Here is a 19,844-nt window from a genome sequence, read left to right as displayed (position 1 = left end):
ACACAAACAGATGTTACAACATCTAGGTGTATGTTAAAAACAATGACTGTTAACTATTATTATTGAATATAATTAAGTTAAAAATTGTTATAATATAACCAAAATGATTAATAAATTTGAATTTGAATTATATATTTTTATTCACTATCTGATAGTGTATTACAACTTAAATCAGATTCATCCAATGAAGACCATTCAATCTCTTCATCAGATGAGCCTGTATTTACTGTAAATTTTAAAGAATCCAATGCTTCATCAAAAAGGTGATGACTTTCGAAATATTGTTTTTCTATGTTGTCTATATGGTTGCAAATATTTATCCACTCATCATTCGAAATTTCCGCAAATTTCTGCCTTGTCAAAGTTTCGACATCCGCCAATTTAAAAGTGGAATTTCTGCTTGCCACCCAATTCCTAACAGTTGCCCAAATTTTTTCTATCGGATTAAGGTCTGGGTGATATGGAGGCAAACGTAACACAATGTGTCCATGCTTTTCCATTAGGTCGTCCAACTTGGTTTTTACAGGATACTACTTACCACCATTACCACTCTTCTGTAAGTTGACTGGGATACTCGAGTGGCAGCTAACGTACGTTGTCTAAAATAATTATATACTATTATTGTAAGTTATCAGTACAATAAAAATTAAAATTTGAAAACATCCTACAATAAAATACGAATTTATATTGTTCACTTACCTAACATTTTTCAAAGGAATAGTAATTCTTTGCTCTCCTTCTTTTTTCATAAAAGCTGCCACGTTAGAAATAATCTCTCTCCCTTGGCTGTGAATTATTTGTCCTTGTTTGCCTACTTTCTTAGGTGACATCTAAACAAAAATTAGAAAGTAAAAAAGTTAATATACACATGCACACTCTAGGCTGTATCAAAGATAATACTACGTTACTACGATACTTTTTTGGTACATGACCCGATCGATAGAATAACGAGATGCGCGGATTTTGCCGCCTGTTGATGTCACCGGTTCTTTATAAACTTTTCTAACTATATCAATCTACAGCACCCTCCAGTCACGTTGATAAGTTTTTGAATGTAATCTAGATCAAATCGGGCTAGAATGAAAATAGGGAAAGTATCAACTGTTTCTACTGTATTTCATATTCGTGGGACTCCTTGAATCCCCCTTTTGTAGTACAACTATGAGGAATTTTTTTCAAGCAATTGGTTAGGGCAAATTTGTATGATAATTCTTTAAAAGCAATTACTATGACTTTTTGACTACTTACTAAATTAAATAATGATATTCTTCCAGGCAGTTGAATACCATAGAAGCCCTAGGGCCTTTGCATAGAGATCTGTATTATAAATGTCTAAAAATCATTATTCAATTTATTCTAGACACTTCAAGTTTGTTAATCCAATTTAATTGCATAGGAAGACTTTGAAAATATTCATCTCTAGCAGTTCTAAAGTTCAGTAAAGGACTAATAGAGAACAATTTTTCTTGCTTTAACTATTTGGAAGAAAATCATTATTTAATATATTAAAGGCAGTTAAGTAATAAGTGCCTTTAAAGAAATACACATTCACCATAACCGATTACTTTAAATTAGTCAATTCCTTGTGCTTCAAATGCCTAGAAAAGATTATTTAATTTATTCCAGGCAGTTAAATACTGCGCTCATTCCTTTCAATCTTTCACTCGATCCTTTTAGCAGGAAATGGCTTAATTTAGGAAGAAAAAGGTTTTGTATGGCCATCACAATATCCTGATTTAAACCCAATTAAGCACCTTTTGGGAGATATGCATCTGAATGCATCGAAGAATCATGATCAGGGATAGTTTCTAAGTTAATCCGTTCTTAGGTTAATTAATTGGGTTAAAAGGTATTTTGATAAAGGAAGGGCGGTTATTAGCAAATGATTTCATATATGAACGTTTCTTGTGCCTCAAAAACTCTCTGATTTAAAGAGAATTTGGTCAACAAAGCATCAAGAATTTGATTAACTAGTGGACGTTTTTGGGCATAACTTGGAAACTACTTAAAGGATTTTCATAATTTTTTTACAATAATATAGTCGAGTTCCTGAAGATGAATTCGAGGGCAAAAATGCTCCCAAGGGGGGCAACAATTTGGGTAATTAGATCAATTTTCCTTGGGACCCTTTCCTAGCAAGTCAATAAAGGGGAACCACGCAAACGTAGAAAGTAAAAGAGTTAATATACACATGCACACTCTAGGCTGTACCAAAGATAATACTACTACGTAGTAGTATTATCTTTGGCTGTACATATATACCTACAAGTTAAATACCTATTATTTTGTCACTTAAAATCAAAGTATATTTTACATAATATAACTTTTAACAGTAATTAATTTTCATTTATTTTTTTTAATTATTAGACAATTGAATAATTTAAACCAATTTTACTTACCTTTTACAATAAAAATCGGATAGTCTAACTAAAAAAGCTATAGTTTATTTCACTATTATACTTAAAAAAAAACACACAACAGATTTTAAATGCCTTATAACACTATTAACTCACTTCCTGTACGAGACGACACTGAGTAGCTAGCCTTCAGGATACGTCATAGGCTTTAAATCCCCGGCAGGTACGAAGAAACGAAGTACGGCGACTGCTTTGTTCTTGCGGTTTCTTTAATAAGAAGCGAGAGAAAATATATTGCGGTCATCTTTTCTCTCTGCCACCGGATTTTCTATCGATTTTGTGTTGAAAAATGGGTTTGTGCGCATATTGAGCAGCCGGTTTTTTATAAACTTTTCTACCTATAGTTCTTACTAGGGAGCAATAAACCCTTCTTGTTGAAGAGACTGAGAAATATGAACAGTTTCTCATAACAAACCCTAGCAATTTTGATGCTTTTACAGAAATTGAATTAATATGATCAATAAATATGAGTTTCTCATCAAAAATAACTCCCAAATCCCTAATAGATGCAACATAATTCAGTGGCTCATTATTGTTGATCCTGCGAGTGAAACTAATAACACAACATTTCTCAACATTTAAATGAAGATTGTTTTGTTCACACCAATTATTTAAGCGATCCATATCTGCTTGTAGTAATTCTTGATCCACAATACTACCAACCACCCTCCAAAATTTTAAGTCGTCTGCAAACATAAAACACTGACTATATAGGAAACAGTTAACTATATCATCAATAAATAAATTAAATAATAAGGGTGATGTATGCCCTCCCTGAGGGAGACCTGATGTTACGCTGATAGGATCAGAAAGATGTCCACCTACCCTGACCCTTTGAATACGGCCAGTTAAAGAATTTTTAATCCAACTCACAAAATCAACATGAAACCCTACGGAGATCAGTTTTGACAGAAGAATTTGATGATCAATACGATCAAACGCCTTACTAAAATCGGTGTATATAGAATCAATTTGTTTATGATCCTCTAATTTCAATTTCTAACAGATCAAGTTAGTGGCAGTAGACTGATTCTTGCAAAACCCATGCTGTGAATCTGATATTAAGCCTTTGCATAACCAAGAAAGTTGATTAGCTATAAGGCTATCAAAAAGTTTAGGTATTGAAGATTGAATGCAGATACTTCTATAATTATCTATGACATCCCGACGGCCAGCTTTAAACAATGGCACAATAAAACTTTTCCTGCAGGCAATTGGAAATGTGGATGTTTGTAAGGAAGCATTAAATAACAAAGATAAAGGAATGGCAAGAGTACATACACATTTCCTCAAGAGAAAATTCGGAATCTCATCTGGGCCTGCAGTAATCTTGTTAGGGAGTGAGCTATTACCTTCAAATATATCATATGTTAAGATCTTAGTAATGTTTAAATTTAAACCATATTCAGCTTTAATGTCAAAACAAATTTGAATATTGTTATTAGCAAAGCTTGATGCTAGTCCCATAACTAAAATGAAAGTATTGCAGAACAGTAAAACAAACATTAGAGTAAATGCACATGAAAATTTACAATTGCGCGACAAAACAAGCGTAATTTATCCTAATTTAAACGCATAAATATGTTCAAGTACAGTACTAAGCAATGGAAAGATATGAATTGCAAACCTATTTATTGGATTAAAAATCGTTCAGCAAAATACTCTGTAGCCCTTACTTTTAACAAAAAAGCCTTGGTAAGAGCGTCTAAATGCCTAGCTGGTGTTTGTCCTGGAGCTATGTCTATCCTAAAGGGATAGACAATCTAACCCAAGAGGAATATGGGGTATTATACCCTGCATCCGCCATAGTGGGTTAATAATTTTTGAAAAAGTAGGTAATTTTTTTTACGTCTATCAGAATTTCATTTACATTCTCAACAAAACAAGAATTTAGTTTATTACGAACATCATTCTCCATATTTACTTATGTCCTATTTATTTCCACTTTATCTTGACTCAGTACCTGTATATCTTTTGGTACAAATTTCTACAAGATTGGCTATATTTCCTTTGGATTTTATTTCTTTTGAATTTATAGTAATTTAGGTTTTCTCTTATATTTTTTTATAGCTGAAATCTCTTGCTGTTGTTCCATCATAACTTATATCTAAGAAAAATGGTAATTATTCTCAAGGAAGTCACAATGGCTAAAGCATTCAGTATGCTAGAAATAAATCATTGTTCATAACCGTTACATATTGAAAATTACGTTCTTGTAAAACTATCTTAAGACCTGAAAGATTAATAAATTGTTCCTCTACTTTAGAGTGTTTTAGTCTTTATTGGATTGCTAGTATGCATTAGTTGTGATATGTAATTTTTGGTGTAATCGGGACCTGTTACTTTAAAACTATTCTTATGGTTGATTAATAAAACATCTATGATTTGATCTTGAGAGTTTTTTATTAAACAATGTTGACTCTAGGGCCTCTGAAAGTTAAAAAAAGACATTCATATTCATCAAATTACTTAGAATTTCACGTAGAGTGCAAAGAGGCAATGATATAAGGTGTCCCATTGAAAATAACGAACTTCACGTCTAATTTTATTCAAACTTCAATTTTTCTATAAAGGTCGATTGGTTCTTCCCTGAAGACGAATCGGAGTCCCCACCCCAACCCCCGTTGGTCCCTTTGGCGATTCCAGACAACTATGACGACTTTGAGGCGAGTAATCAGGTACTACTGAACAACATTGGCAAATTTGAAGGTAAAAATCCTAAAAAAAAAAAGTCACCGCCCCCTCAACTAATCCCTTTGCAAAAAAAGTTTCAGCATTAAACAAGGAACAAAAAGAGAAAAACGGCGCCCTCTTGTCGTCTCTGTTTACCGCGGCCCAAAGAAAAGTGATGCGCAAACCCTCGAGAAGCCACAATAACCAAGAGGGCGGCGGAGGCAGGGAAGAACCGACCACGCCCACCAGTCCGAAAACTTTCGCCCATTTCAACATGGAGCAAGTGCGTCTACAAATGCCTTTTAATAAAACTAAACTCTACACTGTGCTCTTTTATTATGTCGTAGATCTCGGAACAACCGAAAATCGACAATCTCCCCTCAATCACGGCTAAGGATATGGAGAAGAAGGACAGAAGTAAACCGCCGTGTAGTAAGCAACAAGGATCGGACAAGGATCCGTGGTTCAATTACAAGACGGACCAGCAGGAGTTTTCCAGGAGGATCGAGAATTTCAAGCAGGAAACGGAGGCGATGCTGCAGCGGCCCAGGACGGTACCGATATCAGTCGGTAAGTTTGGCCACTCCTAACACGGTCAGTTTTTAAATTTCAGATCTTTAAAGGGAGTCATTGCAAAGGGAGTTGAGTATTCTTGATTTTTTTCCGTAAATCCTTTGGTTTTGAAAATATTGACTTTCCTGTAAATTTTCCCATATTTATTATAAAATGATATAAACGTTACATTTTGGGAGAAATATTTTTTTATATAACGTAATGCCTTCATATTTTTACTGGATGTTATTATACCTCTTGTAATCCAAGGTTTCTTTTCTTTATTTTTTATAACTGCTATGGGTAAAGAATCATTAAATAATACACATAGAGTATTGTGGAATTTCTGAAGTGGATCATCAAAGTTTAGGGCATTTTCCCAATGGGTCTCCATACAAATTAAACTGAGTCTTTCACAACTTTTTTTGGAAAATATACGACCCACCCTTTTTTGAAGTTTACCCTGACCATAATGTTCAAGTGGCAATGGTGCACCAACAGCTTCATGATCTGGTAATCCAGCATTGCATTTCATACTTTTATTATCAAAAGACGTACATACATAATCCAGAACCGAACAAGAAAAGGCAGAGAATCTAGTAGGCTCATCAACACGCATAAACAAATGATTGCGTATTGGGATCTAACTTATTTGAGTAACCAATATTGAAGTCTCCTGTTAACTGAGAATTGACTCAACAAGATTATAAGAAAGAAAGAAAGAAAGAAAGAAAGAAAATGTGCTATATTACATAAGAATAATCTTGTGTACAAGCATCCTACAAGCTAAAAAGACAAAACACAAATACAATTTAAAAAATTGACAAAACAATGAACAAAATTAAACACAAAAAGACAAAACTTTTTGAACATACTTAAATTAAAGATAACTAAATAAAACAATCAATTACTAAATAAAGGTAAACTTGTTGACAAAACTAGAGAAGAAAAAAGGAAAAAAAGAAAACTTTCCAACATGTCCAAGGTTAAAACCTATCATTAAAAAAGTCATCCAGGTTATAATATGCCTTAGCCAATAAAAGCGACTTTAATTCTCTTTTAAATTTCTTAATATCCGATATATGTCTAACACACAGAGGAACATGATTGTAAATTTTTTTACTTATGTAAATTAATGAGTTTTTGGTAAGGGAAGACGTAGGAATAGGTAGGGGAACATCATTTACACGACGAGTCAAATGGCCAGTGTCAGAGGGTAGTTTGGGAATTTTGTGAATAAGGGCAGCTGTTTCTAAGATAAAGAGTGAAAAAAGAGTTAGGATTTTTTCAGAAATGAAGAGGGGTTTGCAAGAATCTCTTAACTTAGCAGAACACAGGTATCTAACTGCTTTTTTTTGAATAACAAAGATAATGTTAAGTAGCCCCTTATTGGTTAAACCCCAAAAAGGCAAGCCATACCGAATATGAGATTCAATAAGTGAAAAGTACACTGAACGTGCAACCACCCCTCCCAGCTCTTGTTTTGCCATTCTTACTGCGAAACATCCAGAAGATAATTTCCCAGCTAAATGTAAAATATGATCTTCAAACCGAAGGCGACCATCAATGGTAATTCCTAGGAACTTGCAGCACTCTTTATTCTGCAAGAGGGAATTTTCGTCAAACATCAGACCCTGAACATCGCACTTAAACCCCATAATAGACGTCTTTCTTACATTAAACACGAGCCTGTTGGAAGCACACCACCCTGATAAAATCTGAAGGTCTTCAAGGATACAAGTCTTAATATAGTCAGAATTTTTATGGCTCCATAGTATGGTGGTATCATCAGCAAACTGAACCACCTTGCCCTGCAGTTTCAATGAACTCAAGTCATCCACATACAGTAAAAATAACAGTGGTCCCAACACTGAACCCTGGGGAACGCCGCATTTTAGGGATCTAGAAGCAGACAAACGCCCAGACACTGAAACCTTCTGAGTACGATTTGATAGATAGGACTCAAGCCATCGCAATGCTACGCCTCTAAAACCATATTTATCGAGCTTAGATAACAGTATTCCATGATCCACACAGTCAAATGCTTTGGATAGATCACAAAACACTGCCGCCGATGACTCTCCAGAATTCAAGGACACATAGACGCTCTCCAAAAAGCTAAAAACAGCATCATGAGTCCCTTTACCGGCTTGAAATCCAAACTGATTTGCAGACAAAATGCCATTATGATGTAAAAAGGACAAAATTCTGCTTTTTGCAAGTTTTTCAACTATCTTAGAGAGGGTAGACAAAATAGAAATGGGACGGAAATTACAAGGCTGATCCAACTCTCCACCCTTATGAAGAGGGATAACCACTGCCTCTTTTAAACATGAAGGAAAAATGCCATTATGTAAAGAATTGTTTATGGCAAAAACTAAAGCATTTAAGGCTGAATCAGGCAAAAAGAGTAACAACCTCGAAGATATCCCATCAGCTCCAGATGATTTATGGTTTTTTAGGCGTTTGATTTCATTTTTTACTTCGGTAAGTTCGACAGGATGAAAGAAAAATGAATGCTCAACCGACACTTGTTGAAGATAGTGTAAGGGATCAATGTTACTACGAATGCCCTTGAGCAAGATATTAGGTATATCACAATAATAGTCGTTTAAAATGTCAGGTCTTAACTCCGGTTCCGATACTTTTCTATGACAATGTCTAAAATCATTAATAATCGACCAACACTCTCTTTGCCTATTTGATGACATATTTAAGCGATCCCTATAATAATTAGATTTTGCTGCTTTAATTGTCTTTCTGTACAGACTACGGTATTTCTGATGATATACAAGGATATTTTCATTTGTGGTATATTTGCACAATTTAGTTAAAAAACGGAGGTTTTTAGCAGAAATTCTAAGGCCTCTTGTAACCCATGGTTTTCGTTTTTTAGTTTTAAGCCTCATTTTAGGAAAGCACTGATTGATCTTATCACACAGAACTTGAAAAAATAAAGTAAGTGGGTCAGAAGCCGTTTCAAGTGCATTCCAATTTACCGAAGCTGTAGCAGCAGAAAAAGCATTGAAATTTCTCCTGCTGAAAATTCTTCCCATATAATGAGATGAAGATGATACAGTATTATATGGCATTTTAGCAAGAATAGCTTCATGGTCGGAAATACCAGATGGGAGTACTGTGCATAAAACGTCAACAAAATTTGTACAGAAATAGTCAATTGTAGTTGCAGATGAAGAAGTTATTCGTGTGGGAGAAAGAACGTGCATTTTCAAGTCGTAAGAATTTAAAATACTTAAAAGAGAAGTACGTGGCAAGGTTTCATCAGTGTAGTTGATATTAAAGTCACCAGCCAATATAAACTTAGAGTGTAGGGACAACTGGGATAAAATAGAATCAAGTTTGTCCATAAACATAGCAATATCTCCTGTAGGTGGCCTATAAACACAAAGAATATATAAATTAAAACGCTTACAAAAAGAAAGAGAGAATTCAAAAACATTCTCTAACAGAAGATTATCATACTTATCAATATTACAAAAAATCGTTTCAATTGTTTGCCTAGCCAAGATCATGGTTCCTCCATGTATAGATTGTTGACGACAAAAATTTGATATAGGAAGATAATCAGATATTAAAAAACATTCACTAGGCCTCAACCAGTGCTCAGTCAGAAGTACAATATCAGGAAAATTACATGTGTTCAGCAAAAGATGAAGCTCATCCATCTTGTTTCTTAGGGATTGTATATTAAGAATAAAGATACTTAAGTTTTTCGAAGAGCTAATTTCAATTTTACTAGTAGAATATGAACATGAATGAGATTCAACTTTCGTGGACACGTCTATAAAAAAGAAGAATCCAATTCACGATAAAAAATGTAACATTTGTGGATGGTGACCTATAAATACAAATTACATAAACTTTAATTATTTAAAAAAAAAACATACTGTCCTGTAACAAAAAGTTAAAGCTGTCAATTTTTTTACTTTTAAATCGATTATATAAAGATGGTTCCACCATGAATTGTACTTAATCCATCAAATTTAGCTAGATAATTTGTCATATACAAAGGTTCAAGGGGTCGCAACCGATGCTCAACCAAAGTCAAAATATCAGAAAAATTAAGTGATTCGAGAAGTAACCCCTCTTTATTTTACTCATACCAATCCCTACATCCTCCTGTATGTATTCCTCTACATATTAGGAAAACATCAAACACTAAAAAGTTAAAATCACTTTTATTACCTAAGGAATATTATAGCCTTAATGAATTTTTTACGAACGATAACTTTTGACCTGTGCTCTAACATAATTTTCATATTTTGTAATAGCTTTTGTTTCGTCCTATTATTGTTTAATTTACTTCCGCTAACTTCTGTTTTAAAAAGCAGTTTCACTTATTTTTAGGCCTTTTTTTGTAATTTTTGAATAACGCATTTTTTTTTTATAGCTTAGAATCATGTATTGGCTCTTCTGTGAATTTGGAATTTTTAAGTATTGATGATGCTTGTACACAAGATTTCGTCTTCGTAATATAGCACATTTTCTTTCATATGTTTCTGGTCACATTTCAGACCCAAGAACCCACCTGAGCTCCTCGGCGAACAACGTCAGCTCCAACCAGCAACGACTCTCGACCCTGAAACAGCAACAACAGCTACAGCAGCATCCGGACTTTTTGCTTACGAAAACCCACTCGGCCACGAACGTGTTCACACGCCCCGCCTCGGCAACCAATCGGAACTCGATGGACTCGATGGTGCAGTACAGCAATAGCGGCGAGGCGACCACCCGGTACTCGTACAGTGTTGCCAAACAGTGCGGCGATTCGAGCGAGTTGGACGGGAAAATTATGGCGTCGCGGTACGGCATGAGACGTGGCAGTTCGGTGGAGAACGTCAACACCGCAACCGGTGACGTTAACGCCAACGGGGGAGGCATGAAGAAGGTGAAATATGAGAACGAGGTGAGTTTTGTGTCGCCGGATGTTGTTCCGGTGATTTGGTCTTGAATTCTCTTTTTATGGATATACTAGCTCTAGGATATACTAGGATATACTAAGTCGAAGAAGGCCTCCAATAATAGTAAATGCAACCCAAAATACACAAAAATAAAATCCGAAGCCTCGCCTCATTGATAGTACATGCAACCCACAATTGCCACGCCGTTTTTCTTGAGGTCAAAGGGCGCGATTAATATAATATAATTATTATAAATCAAGAGACAAATAATCTTAAAAATGATTCGTTAGATGTAGAGCGAGCGGTAAGACAGAGCCGAATCACCTCTCGGGTGTCAGTCTCGCATGGACCCGCCTAGTTGTTATGTCTACCAAAATATAAATAATACACTTTTTCAGTCGTATTTATTAATCAGTTTTATGCCGCTATGCGATATTTATCATATCGCTAACACCCCTTATCGGTGGAATTTCAAAAAGTTCGTTCGTATCCGGGGCCTACATTATAAAAAACATTGTTGCAGTTAATTTTTTTTTGTCTTAAGTTGATGCCTGCGACTCGTTGGTGCGGGCAGTCTCCGTTCAAACCCCGAAGGCACGCTCCCTTAGTTCTCGAGGTCACGGGTAACAATTTTCCCATTTTTTACCCCTTATCGGTGAAATTTCGAAAGATCCGTTCATATCCGGTGCCTACATTATAAAAGGAACCCGTTGGCAAAATTTCACGTTTCTAGCTATTGTAGTTTGGGCTCTGCGATGATGAGTCAGTCAGTCAGGACAAACTAAATATAGATATATGACAAGTTAACTTTTTATGACAAGCAGTCTCAGACTGTCTTATAGGGCTTAAATCGGGAGTAATATTTTTCCTAATTGACAAATAAAGCTCATTTTAATGACTCTCATCTAAACGGTCATGATATAAGTGACCTTAACCTCAAATTTCGCCCATGAAAGTCTCTTTTTTATTACAATAATTGAAAGCCGCCTGTAATCTAAATAATCATGACAAATAATTTTCGACCATCTTATAGGCCGAACTTGCGTAAACTTGACAAGGTTCAAAGACTTGCATGCGTATGCATCACAGGAGCTATGAAAACATGCCCCACAGCAGCACTGGAGGTCATAGTTGACCTGGCACCTCTTCACCTGGCAGTAGAGGGAGCTGCTAAAAGGGCCATGTTCAGATTAGCAAGGGATAGAACGAACAGTAGGGACATTGATCAGAGAGCCTGGGTATCTCAAACAAGATCCATTCCCCTGTTCGATCTTCCCAAGGACGATATAACTCGGGAATATCACTTTGTTAGGAATTTCAGTACAAAAATTGACAACAAAAGTGACTGGGAAAATGGATCTGTCGCCCGCTCACTTAAACAGAATACTATCAAATGGTACACAGATGGTTCTAAAACCGAAAAAGGAACAGGAGCTGGAGTATTTGGGCCTGGCACCAAATACTCAGAGCTACTGGGAAAATACACCAGTGTCTTTCAAGCGGAAATACACGCTATAGAAAGATGCGCTCAATTAATCTTGAACAAAGACTACCTCAAGCAGGACATCGCAATCTTCACCGACAGTCAAGCAGCCATAGCAGCACTGAGTTCACATGTCATCAGTTCTAAAATGGTAAGAGACTGTTTGGGCAAACTTAATGAGGTAGGAAAGAGAAATAAAGTCACAATATTGTGGGTACCTGGACATACAGGCGTGCAAGGTAACGAAGAAGCCAATATTCTGGCAAAAAAGGGATCTGGTTCTCAATTTGTAGGACCGGAACCTTTCTGCGGCATAGGAAAGAATACTTACCTATATGAGCTTACAAAAATAGAGGAACAACTCAGAGAAAGCCTCTGGGATGATCATCCAGGGTTGAGACACTCCAAGATGTTCCTTGGAACCCTCGACCCAAAAAAATCTAAAGCTCTAGTAAGTTTAACTAAAACTAAACTACGGATTGTAACAGGATTCCTAACAGGGCACTGTCACCTTCGAGAACACCGCAGGAAACTAAAACTAGAATAGACAGGTGAATGCAGATTCTGTGGGGAAGAGGAAGAGACCCCAGAACACCTAGTAACTACATGCGAAACAGTTGCCGAAAGTCGTGCCATGCACCTCGGTAATTATGAAATTCCAGAAGGAAATATCTCATTACTGGAACCGTCACAACTACTAGCCTTTATTAAAGCCATAGGATTGTACGAAGTAATTTGACTTGAGAATACCATCAAGCAGTAATTGGAAAGGGGCACACAATAGATCTTTTAGGTCGCAGTGAAACTTCACCCTTATTTTAATCTAATCTAATCTAATCTAGGCCGAACTTCCGGTTATATCGAAAGTAACGTTGACCCTATTTTTACGTCATCAAGGTGGCGAAAAAAAAATGTTTGTTTACCCTCTCACTCCCTGCAGGTGACATTAATCATTTTTCACACGTCATCAATTATTATGTTAGACAAATGAAGTCAATTTTTTATCTAGATGGTCATGATCGACTATCTTAAACCGGAAATGGCAATAACCGTAGAAACCGTGATATAACAAAGAAAGACCTGCTAGTAACAGGAAATGATGTCGACTTTACTTTTACGCCATTAACTGAGCTTTCATATTTGACAAGTGACAATTTAAAGTCTCTAATTTAAATGGCCATAATACTTTTCCACCATGAAATATAGACTTCCTGTTAAACGTCACACTCACGAAGAAAATTCCTTAATTTAGATGTGTATACTTTCTTTTATTGTAATGCTGACTTTTCTTTACATCAAAATATGTTGTATTTCTTAAACTTTATAAGTATGGTCATGTACTCTCTTTTTTTCATAGAAAGATAATTAAACGATTATTTGAAAATCGCCAGATAATCGTTTTGAGAGATACTTTTATTTTATCAAGTATAAAAGTTAATAGTTAAAGTTTATTCGATTAAGGTAAATTGATTGTAATGAAATTCAGGTCAAAAACTCTAACCTGACTAAACTATTAAACGCGTCCCCTTTTAAAGGCCCAGGGAACAATTTAGAAATGTTTTAAATTCCCTTCAATGTTTTTGCCAAATAACGTGTACATACAAAGCGTTAAACTTACGACCAAGTTCTTGGTCTCTTGTATTAAAAATTCTACAACTTGGGGTAATATTCTCGCGTTCATAATTTAGTATCTTCATATATTTCTTTATTTCTATAAAATATTTTAAAGAAATTAATTTATTTGAATAATAAAAAATTGTTTTGAGATTACTTGTGTGAATTCTCCTTGTTTTAAGGAATTATTTTCATGTATGCACCATCATAGCTACCGTGACTAAAACATTAGAATTTCCTCCTTCCTCACCCTCTTCTATTTCTGACACTAATCTTCAAATTACTCCTTTTTAGAATGACTGTCAGCGCAGAGGTTCCTTAGAGTCTTTACACAAACTGGCCACTGAAGACGGTAAGTCTACTATATACCCTAAATTAATTCCAGCATAAATTAGTAGAGTAGACTCTGGTTTAGTTCCACTGTAGGTTAAACGGTAAAATGTATCGTAAATCGTAAATTGTAGGCAGCAACGTCGTCCTTGTCCATTCGTCGTCGTCGTCATCGTCCGTTCCTATTGGCTGGAGGTCGGTGAGGGCTCCCGCGACGATGGCCCCTCAAAGGCCTCCCAGAACCCGTCAGCTTTACAATCGTCTTTAATTACCAAACAAAAAAATAAAAACATAAAACAAAAAAAACCACGTTCGTGAACCAAAGGTAGAAAGGGCCAAGACTCATCGGTGTGATGCATCATGCTAGTTACTTTTAATGCTTTAAGTGTTTTTTCTTTTTTTTTAAGCTTTAACCCTCCATATAAATTATACAGACAAGACCGATGATTTGCGTTAATCAATATTGATTTTTAAGGTTAAGGTTTCCGAGGGTTTAGTAGGGGAAAAGTTAGAGAGGTTTTTGAGATTAGGAATGGGGTTAGCTGAAAATTGATTTTACTAGCCACTTAGGTGGCAAAAAACTCCTGGGATATTTTTTTCACTACATAAAATGACGCTGATTTGATGAAAACTGTCTGGAAAATATTACTGATATATTGAGTTATTTCTTCTAGGCAGTTGGGGTGTATTTTTACAATTTCTCAAGTAATTAGGACTATTCTTAATGGGCTTCCTAGTTCCTGGACAAATTTTTATTTTTCTTCTAGGCAATTGGAACCATTTTCCTCATTTTTCTATTATATTAATTTTCGGGTATTTTGGACTTCTGGAATTATTTTCTTTTTAATTTCGTTTCAACCAAGCACTTGACACCAGATAATTATTGTCCAAACTGCATACTAATTAATGAAAATTGATTTCCTTGACACTTGACTTGGAAAAATTTGTCAAATATTTAATAATTTTTTTCAGGCAGCTGACAATAGCAAGAAAAACGCTTCAACTGCCTGGAAATAAAACAGGAACGATTTTAACTATTCAAATGTTTAAAAAATGTTTTTTTTTTAATGTTACGCTTATAACTTGCTGAAAATGTGTACAAAATCGAGGGTTTTTTGTCCATTTTTGAAACAGTACTTTGATTTTAGGATTACAAAAGGGGGTTTGTTAAAAATTAATTTTGCCAGCTACTTAGTTGCGGAAAGCTCGTGGAATAATTTTTTATTTTATTCCAGATATTTGAGGTTTAATATGTTTCAAGTTCCTGGACACATATTACGTTTCTTTCAGGCAGTTGGTATCACAAAATTGCTCAACCATCTGCACAAAAATCAGAATTTAGGTCAACCACTTGGAATTTATACAAAATGAGGCTAATTGATGAAAACTGCTTGGAAATATTGACAAAAATATTAAGTTATTACTTCCAGGCAGATAATTCAGGTGTAATTTCACAATTTCTCAAGTATTTCGAACTATTTGTAATGGGTTTCCAAGTTCATGGACAAATATTTCATTTCTTCCAGGCAATTGCGGTCATTTTTCGCATTTTTCCACACACTTAAATTCATTTTTGACATATTCTGGGCTCCTGAAATATTTTTTTAAAATTTCGTTTCTTCCAAGAAGTCGAGACCAGAAATTTGTTCAAACTGCTGAGAAAATTGTTGGACAAATATTAGAATTTAGTTGAACCACTTGGTAATTACTCAAAATGATGTTAAATAGTAGACACTACTTGGAAATGGTGATAAAATATTAAGTTATTACTTCCAGGCAGATAAGGTACAATTTCACAATTTCTCAGGTATTTTGAACTATTTTTAATGGGTTTTCAAGTTTCTGGACAAATATTTTATTTGTTCAAGGCATTTGGGTTCATTTGCCGCATTTTCCAGGCATTTTATTTTAGTTACGGTTTTAGCGTTTTAGTAGGGACTAGAATGGGGATTGTTAAAAATTGATTTTACCAGCAGCAACTTAATTATCAAAAGACCCTGGGATAATTGGTCATTTTAATACAGACATTTGAGGTGTATATTCATAATTCCCAATTGGGATGATTTTGTATAGGTTTCCAAGTTCCTGGGCAAATTTTTCACTTCTTCCAGGCAGTTGAGACCAGAAAATTGTCCAACTGCCTGGACAAAAACCAAAATTTAGTTGAACCTCTTGGAAACTACACAAAATGATGATAATTGATTAAAACTGCTTTGAAATGCTGAGAAAATATTTAAGTATTTCTTCCAGACTGTTAAAAACAAAGAACCGCTTACACTGCCTGAAATGATACAACAGGCCGTCATTTAAACGAAAATATAGACCTTAATTTCAATTTTAATAGAATAGTGATATTTTTGTTATTAGGGCCATAATTGGCTTAAAATCGAGGCTATTTAATAAATTTTTAAAAGGAGATCCTCGCCTATGATGATGGTCTTGTCTGTGAAAGCAAAGCACTTCATACTTCCGCCGCCTTGACATGCGCAAACCGATTGTACTAAATGTTTTAACCCCACTTTAACCCACAACACCTTGCATAATTTAACCGGAAGTCTCTTCCTGTTTCAGAGTCCTTGCTGAGCACCATGACCAAACTGATCGACCAAAAACTGAAAGAAAAATCCTCCCTCGGCAAAGAAGAGATCCCGTTCGTGGACGAATCTCCGGAAAAACCCTCTTTGGACAAGGAAACCCGCGTTAGGACAAGCGATTTGTATAAAAACCCCAGTTTACACAAGGGGGGCCAGTACGTAAAGCCCTTCAAGCCGATTTCCAAAGAGAGCAACAAGGACCGCAGTACCGAAAAAGAGGAGGACACTAGCGCGATCGCACCGGATAACGAGAGGCACATCTCGCTTACCGTTAAGATAAACAATAGTAACAATAAGTTGAAACGTTCGGAGTCCCTTAATAAGCCCGAGAGGACTATCGCGACTAATAATAAAGTGAAAAGGAGCGAGAGCCTCAACAAACCGGGAGGTGACAAACTGAAACGGAGCGACAGTTTAACTAAATCAGAGAAAACCGAGAGTAACATCAACAAGAAACGGGAACTGCTGGGGTGCGGGAGACGCCTGAAGGAAACGACGAAGAACAAACGGAAAAACGGGATGCCCGACCGGTCGATCAAGAGGCGACACACGGTGGGGGGCACCAAGGACCCCGACAAGGTCACTTACATCATGGACAACGAGAACCAGAGCGAGAACGATCCGAACAACGTGGACAACAACAAGGAGAAAGGTATCAGGACCAGTTCGCCGGACCTCAGCTCGACCAGGAGGGGCGAACGTTATTTGTTCGAGATTAACCTGATCGGACCTGAGAATATGGTGGTGGCCCTCAGGCAGCACTTTGTCGGCTCCTCGCGACCTCAGAGTTTTCCCGAATCGAATGTTTTTAAGGTGCCCTTGGAATCTCACGTGTAGTAAGAGAGCGAGAATTTGGGAGGTGAGGAGGAAAGAGTGAAAGTATTTACTCACTTATTTATAGTGTCAGTCGTCGGTAAAGTGTGTTAATACAGCTTAAAATCAAGTCAGTTGAAGTGTAGCTTGAGGTACTTAAGACGTCACTAGTTTGACAAGTGGCATTTATGTAACTCGTCATCGATACGTCAGAGTACAGTGAAGTTTTAGTCAAGGAGTAAATAAATGAAAACTATAGTCATGGCACACTAGACTATCAATTTAAATATTCCATTTAATTAGTACTGAAGGGTTTTAAATTTCAATCTAGAGTGCCATAAATACTTTAAACAACAAATTCTCTTAGTCAAGAGGTCTTGGAAAATAATATTGACTGTCTTTTCAAGTTTACTTGATATAATTATTTTAATATTACTAAGTCCCCTTGACAAAAAGGATTTAGTGTTTGAAATATTCATGGCACTTCAGGTTGACAGTTTTAAATATTAATATAAGTCTCCAAAAAGGTTCCTCGTTTCAAAATTGCTTCGACCTACAGGACGGTGAAGTAAAAAATGAAAATTGATATCCAGGTATTTTTGGAAATACAAACCTCGGAATATGCAGACTGTGGTAATCAAAGGGCGCATCACGCTGCACTTCTGATGGTTTAAAAGGTCCATAACTTTTTTCTCAGAGTAGTTCCTTCCAATTTAAAAAAAAAAAAAAACTTGAAAGTTGTTGAGCACGAAATTCATTCATTCATTCAATTATTCAAAATGTTCCCGATTTTCACGAATACTAAGAAAATTAAATTTAACTCTCTGCATAACTGCATTAAGTTGAAGATTATTTATCGCGTCTTGAATTCGTTGCCATAACTCCTCGTCATTATTCACCGTGGTGGTGTATAGCACGGATTTAATATGTCCCCAGAAAAAAAAAATCCAGAGGAGTCAAATCTGGAAAACGTGAGGGCCAATTTACGAGAATCATCATTACCTCCACTATCCAGTTATTTGGGTACAGACCATTCAAATAATTTCTGATATTTAATGAAAAATGTAAAGGAACACTAACATGCATAAACCACTTATTTGTGTTAAATACATAAATTCATCATTCATAATTTTTAAACAACAAAGTAAGCAACTACACTGAGAAAACAGTTATGTACATTTTAAACCATTAGAAGTGCAGTGTGATGCCTTTGATGGTCACAGGGAAAGGGTGTGCATATTCGGGTTTTGCATCTTAAAAATAGATCTAAATAGGAACAATTCCGGACTGAGGTAAGTTGCTTTAAATCGGCCTATTTTGATGTCTAACTATGTGGTGAGATATTGTAAAAACCTTTTGGGGACACTTGAAATATTTATAGTCGGAACATTTCCAAGACTCCTTGACTAAAAATTCACTGTTTAAAGTGTCCCATCCTTCTAGCACTCTAGATTCGGTTTTCAAATGATCGAAGTATAAGAACGTCAATTGTCACGAAAGTAAATCGTCATTGTTACATCACGCCTAAATTAAACATTTCTTTCAAATTGTAAATCATCGTTCACAGATTAACGTCGTATCAACAATTTACTCAAATTTTATGTAAGGGTCATTTCACTGAAATTTTTGTCAACCCTCCTCACTCTTCCACAGACACTGACTGATTTGTATTTGAAAGAGTGTATTCCAAACCAATATGGATGTGCAATAAGAGAGTATTGTTCTATTTATATATATATATATATATATATATATATATATAAAAGAGAGAGAGAGAAAATTGTATTAATCAAGGGTGTTGGGTGGCAAAATACGGTATTTCAAGAATGTGATATTAGGTTTTAAGTTGGGTAACGAGAACAGTATCATTCATCGTAATAAAAGTGACATTCGTATTTTAACCGATTTCGTGCGTAAAAGTGATAAAAAATAAATCACGTATAGTGTTTTGGTACCCAACATACATTAGTTAATCGATATATTGTATATAGTTTTTTTTCTTGCTAAAAAGCCGTGCATAGTATAGTGGAATTTACCAGTTTTATTTTACGCATTTATTGTTATTATTTCGCTTGTTTCATTGTGATTTAAAGAAAGAGCAATTTTTGAACGTTTTGTGATACATGCAATCATAAATAAATAATATATAATAATATGTATAATATGTAACGAGTGCTTTGGTATGTATCATAGCAGCTAATAATAATCACCATTATTATAATTATTTATCGATTAATTAAAACTTGCTTGTATGGTCAAAGAAAACGCTGCTAGGCTGTTTGTAATCTTGCCCGTTATTGTTTTTATAGTTTCTAAGTATAAACATTATTACTATTATTATTATTATTATTGTATGTGTTGTTGTAATTTTGTGACATTTGTAAATAAATAAATAAACGGAGGATTCTTTTGTAAATATATTAAATAAATAGTTATTTTGAGAGGA

General features: G+C 35.3%; 1 protein-coding gene across 16 annotated transcripts in view; it reads left to right on the top strand.

Moving 5' to 3' along the window:
* The window catches only part of LOC126746168 (rho GTPase-activating protein 21), a 176,908-nt gene extending 157,067 nt beyond the window's left edge, over positions 1-19,841 (top strand). For 15 of the 16 annotated variants that reach the window (XM_050454313.1, XM_050454304.1, XM_050454302.1 and 12 more), the window contains 6 exons: positions 4,991-5,126; positions 5,186-5,373; positions 5,438-5,660; positions 10,178-10,569; positions 13,956-14,013; positions 16,563-19,841. In XM_050454313.1, the coding sequence (XP_050310270.1) occupies positions 4,991-5,126; positions 5,186-5,373; positions 5,438-5,660; positions 10,178-10,569; positions 13,956-14,013; positions 16,563-17,422 (1,857 nt within the window). In that variant the 3' untranslated portion in view covers positions 17,423-19,841. Of the gene's footprint in view, positions 1-4,990; positions 5,127-5,185; positions 5,374-5,437; positions 5,661-10,177; positions 10,570-13,955; positions 14,014-14,125; positions 14,317-16,562 lie in introns of all 16 variants that reach the window. The other variant, XR_007663802.1, reaches the window with a different exon arrangement.
* The last annotated feature ends 3 nt before the right edge of the window (positions 19,842-19,844 follow it).

Source organism: Anthonomus grandis, chromosome 17 (assembly GCF_022605725.1).
Source record: "Anthonomus grandis grandis chromosome 17, icAntGran1.3, whole genome shotgun sequence".
Classification (NCBI taxonomy): Eukaryota; Metazoa; Arthropoda; class Insecta; order Coleoptera; family Curculionidae; genus Anthonomus; species Anthonomus grandis.
This window is presented reverse-complemented; position numbering and strand designations above follow the sequence as displayed.